Here is a 5021-nt window from a genome sequence, read left to right on the forward strand (position 1 = left end):
GTGTTTATCTTAAAAAAATTTATGTGTTTATATCATTATCATAAAAAAACCTTTTATATTTGCTTTTTATATTTTTCTTAAAAGTGTGTTTATCTTAAAGAATTTATATGTTTATCATAAAAAAATGTCTTTTTTATATTATTTTTTCAAAAATTTATATGTTTATTATAACTTTTTTTCTTGCATTTACATATATAAAAGCTTTTTGGTATTTTTTGTTTCTTATGTAATTTTCTATCTAGCTTCACTATTATTATTCTTTTCATAAAATTTTGAAAAAGTACAGAGAAAAAATAGTAATTATTGTTTAAAAACTTTCTATGGTTTCCAATCCTGCACCTGTCTTACTATTAATAATATGATAATGATGCCAATTATTTTGATAAAACTACGCCTACCCAAAACCCCTTCACTCTTTTGACTCTGTTTCTGCATCTATGGCAGAGGCAAATCTAAGGTAACTGCAGCATGGCTTTGGACTTTTTCATGCAAATATTCGAAATTTCCTTTTCTTGTGTATATCAGCGTAGTGTGTGATTGTTTGTGGCTTTGTGCTGTTAGATATGCTGTTGTTACAGGGTCAAACAAGGGGATAGGATTTGAGACAGTTAAAGAGTTGGCCTCAAATGGAATCAAGGTGGTGCTCACTGCAAGAGATGAGAGTAAGGGTATTGAAGCCATTGAGAAGCTCAAAGAGTGTGGTGTCTCTGATAAGCTTGTGGTTCTTCACCAACTTGATGTCACTGACCATGCTAGCATTGCATCATTAGCGGAGTTTGTTAAGACACAGTTCCCGAGACTTGATATCCTGGTAAGCAGCAGTGGTTGCAGTTTAGGGTTTATGATTTAGGGCTAATACAAAATGAAAAATAAAATGATACTTAGAAAAGCCTTTTTTGTTAGTTTTTTTTTTAACAAGGAAGCTCAACACTGGAGCGAATAGTAGCTAACCCACAAGAAACCTGCAAAGACAAAGAACAGAAACTTGTCCCTAGTGTTATCTCGGCATTGCCATCAACAACAAACTACACCATTCTCTATAACATATTACAGATTTATGGAACACCTCCTCTGCACCTCCTTCCATGTTATTGAAGATTCGCCGGTTCCTCTCTAGCCAAATGTTTCAAATAACCGAGAAAAAAATACGAGCCACTTGTTACGGTCTTCTTTCCTGCTAGCACCACCTGTCCAGCTCTTAAAATGTTCCTTTAATGAGCCCGGAATAGACCACAATTTCCCAAAGTCAAATAGCCATCGACACCACACCTGTCAAGCAAACTCCCAGTCTAAAAAATAGTACATGACCAGCAAATATTATCATTTTGGGTTAGTACTTTGTCAGTATGTTTGCTCAAAAAAACATATAATTTTTATTTATATTTACAAGAATTTATTTGCGCCTATATTTTTTAGAATTTATACACATAAATTTATAAAATTTATTTGTTGGAGACAATTTAGTATTTGTGTTGGCCAAATGATGACCAAAATTACTAAAAACTACTGGTCCTCTAAGTTTCTGTTGAATAAATCTATTTGCTCCATATTCTTTTGCAGGTGAATAATGCAGGAATCAGTGGTGTCAATCCATATGAAAAGGTCAGTGAATAATTTATCTACTTTTTTCCTTGTGAGATGCGACTCGTGATCCTCTCGAAATGATCTGAGATTCTTATAACATGGATGCAGGATGAACCAACATTTAAATGGGAGGAACTAACACAAACTTATGAGATGGCTGAAAAGTGTATATTGACAAACTACTATGGTGCCAAGAAAACAACTGAGACATTTCTTCCACTACTTCAGTTATCAAATTCACCAAGGGTTGTTAATGTTTCCTCTGAAGCAGGGTTGTTAAAGGTACAATAATTCAAGATCATCAAATCTCTTTGAATTTTTATTCTTTTTAACATGATGTTGCCTATTGGAAAATGCAATTATGCATCAGCTTGAACTTACTGCATTATATACTAACTTTTAGTTAGCCAGCATTAACCAACTTTAGTATTTAGGTTTATAATTTAGAATTTAGGGTTAAAGGTTTATGATTTAAGGTCTTAAGATTAAACAAAATAATTAAAAAAAAAGTTGTATGATTGATGCTGAAAAAAGTTAGTTACCTAATACTACTCTTTCATTATTTCAGTATCTACATCACATTCTCAAAATTGGCAAAATTGTTTTATGTTGCATGACAGAACATACCAAACAAATGGGCTAAAGAGGTGCTTGGTGATGCTGAAAACCTTAGAGAAGAGAAAATAGATGAGGTGCTCAAGGAGTTCCTCAAAGACTTCAAAGAAGGCACACTAGAAATCAAAGGCTGGCCAATTAACATGAGTGCCTATAGGGTCTCAAGAACAGCAATGAATTCTTATACAAGATTCATGGCAAAGAAGCACCAGAACTTGTGCATTAATTGTGTGTGCCCTGGTCCTTGCAAAACAGACATAACCAGAAACACTGGTACTCTTTCTGCTGCTGAAGGTGCTGCAAGTGTTGTGAGATTAGCACTTCTACCTGATGGCTCACCTTCTGGCCTTTTCTTTATTAGAAAAGAGTTGTCAAGTTTTTGAATCATTTTATTTATAAAATGGAGATAATTTGATCATTCAGGATTCAATTTACCAAGTTTAAAGTATCATGTGGTTGATTTATTATTTTCCTTAACCACCCAATCATTATTATTTTTGTTAGCAGTTGGTGCATGATTTGATGAAGATGGTGACAATATTTTCAGGTAAAGACTCACATGCAGATGTTTTTATGTGAAGTTGATAGTTAAAAATCATTAGATAATGATTTAGTCAAACTTGTCAAATCATCTAATAATTCTCAAATATCTGCACGTGAGTTTTCACCATATTTTCATTGTCATCAGCAGTAGTGAAGTTGGTAAAACATAGCAGTAGATCAGAAGAAAGAGTGAGTGGTTGTGAGAGATGAAAAGGAGTATGCGATTAGCAAAAGGAAGATGAATTGATTAAGCAAACATATAAAAGTGGTTTCAGAGAAGACCACTCAACTATGTCATTTACAAAATCAGTGCTTTCTCTCTTACTACTCATAATTCAAAAATGTAAAGTTGGTACAATTTTAATAAGTATTGTTGAAACTTTCTTTTCAAATCATAAATAACATAATTTGCAGTGTATTTTGTTTTTCAATAACTTGCTTTAAATTTGTTTAATTATTTGCTTGTAAAGGAAGAAAATATAATAAAAAAATCTATTCAGAATTATAAATTTTAAATTATTCAAAATCAATATAATAAAATTGGACAAAAAATTTTTAAAGTAAAAAAATTAATAAAAATAATAAAATAAGAGTTTAATCTCCATTAAATTTATAACTTCCATTGTATATAAATTCTAATATTTTAATTTAAGAGTGGATAAATATTTATTTTCTCATCTTACTAATTTTTTTACTTTATGAAAAATTGATTCAATAAAATAATAATATAAATTGTATCTTTCTATCTTGTATTATCAATACCATAAATGCACCCTATAAACTTTGAGTATTCAGTTATCATGATTTTTTTTTATATATTGATGAAGAGATATTAACTAAACATCTAAAATTTTATTTCGGTCATTTTGATTCTTAACCAATTTTTATATATAAATAACATCTTTTAGGATCCTTTTATCGGTAGTTGAATCTTTAGAATACTAAATTAATAATTAACCTTAGTTTTATACTTGAATGTCAATTCTTTCACATGTTTTACTAATTTTTGGATGATTAAATTGAGCATAAATTAACTAAATATGTACAATCCCATTATATATCGGAGGCAGGGAAAGAAAAAAATGAAGATTATTTATGATAAACGATGAAGATGCGTGAAGTATTCAGCCAAAAGAAAGAATGAAATTCCTGCATTTAGGTAAAAAAAAAAAATTTATGTGTTTTATTTTTAAAAAATCTGTACTTTTTTTTTTTTACAAAATTCATATGTTTATCTTCAAAATTTTATGTATTTAGGTAAAAGAAAGGTTATATATTTTCTTATTATATTCCCTTTTAAAAATTTTTGTATTTATGAAAAAAAAATTCAGTTTTTAGTTAAAAATTTTCTATTTTTTCTTCTTGTATTTCTCTTAAAAATTTTATTGTTTATCTTCAAAAACTTTGATTTATATCTGTTTTGTCGATTTTTAGCAAATCGATGGTGGTTCGATATCTAGTGATTTGGGAACAAAATCTACTCCTCTTGGCAGGTATCAGTTTTCTAAAAGTGCATCAAAGTGTCTTCGATTAGACGAGTATTGGGAATAAAATAATTTAAAATTTATAAATCAGTAAAAGGAACAAAGAAATGAAGTTTTCGAAAAAAGAAATGTACTGAAAACAGAAAGGTTTGCGTTGAAATTTAAAGAAAGCAATGAAACGCCTTCGACTGAGTCAAAGGGCTTTGATATGAAAATTTAAAATGCAGAAATATAAATTGGACATTAAAGATAAAGGATACTTGAAGGATAAATTTACTTGAAGAAAAAAAAATAAAGTTTACAGGAAAGTAAATTGAAAGAATGAAAAACATGGAAGGAACCCTACAGAAAAGTTACTCGGTGGCAGACTCAGAAATTCTCTAGGATATGAGTGTGCTTGAATGTTTTTCTGAGTTAAAGTTTCAACCTCTATTCCCTAAAATTTTCTAGTATTTATAATCTACTTTTGGTAACTGACAATTAATTACAAAATCACAGTCTTGAATGCATACTCTTTGGTAACCATTTCCGCCTCTTAGCTATAAACGTTTCCCATGATTTCCTCGCGTGATGGGAACCTTTAACTTCTTCACTACCATAATTGCTTGATCCACTTATTCAAATGACTTATTCGATTACCTAACTCAAGTACCTTGTTCGATTTAATGAAGGGCCTTAAGATCGATTCCGTGCCGAGTACCTCCATCTAATACTTACACGTGTATCTTTTCAAAAACTGTTTAAATCTTCGACCACTTTACTATTTCGAACTGCCTTCATCAAAATTTTTTTTCG

The 5021-nt window shown here is 30.2% G+C and overlaps 1 protein-coding gene across 1 annotated transcript; it reads left to right on the top strand.

Moving 5' to 3' along the window:
* The first annotated feature begins 341 nt into the window (after positions 1-341).
* Positions 342-2670, top strand: LOC130974135 ((+)-neomenthol dehydrogenase-like). Its single transcript, XM_057898887.1, has 5 exons — positions 342-457; positions 562-811; positions 1561-1602; positions 1693-1866; positions 2205-2670. The coding sequence occupies exons 1-5, from the start codon at positions 438-440 to the stop codon at positions 2580-2582; spliced, it is 864 nt and encodes a 287-aa protein (XP_057754870.1). The 5' UTR covers positions 342-437; the 3' UTR covers positions 2583-2670.
* Positions 2671-5021: the final 2351 nt, after the last annotated feature.

This window comes from Arachis stenosperma, chromosome 4, assembly GCF_014773155.1.
Source record: "Arachis stenosperma cultivar V10309 chromosome 4, arast.V10309.gnm1.PFL2, whole genome shotgun sequence".
Lineage (NCBI taxonomy): Eukaryota > Viridiplantae > Streptophyta > Magnoliopsida > Fabales > Fabaceae > Arachis > Arachis stenosperma.

Excerpts from the sequence above, each read along its gene's own strand:
- LOC130974135 (XM_057898887.1), top strand. The coding sequence starts at position 438 with ATGGCAGAGGCAAATCTAAG. Across the intron at positions 458-561 it reads ATGGCAGAGGCAAATCTAAG|ATATGCTGTTGTTACAGGGT; the intron begins GTAACTGCAGCA and ends TTGTGCTGTTAG. Across the intron at positions 1,603-1,692 it reads GTGTCAATCCATATGAAAAG|GATGAACCAACATTTAAATG; the intron begins GTCAGTGAATAA and ends ACATGGATGCAG.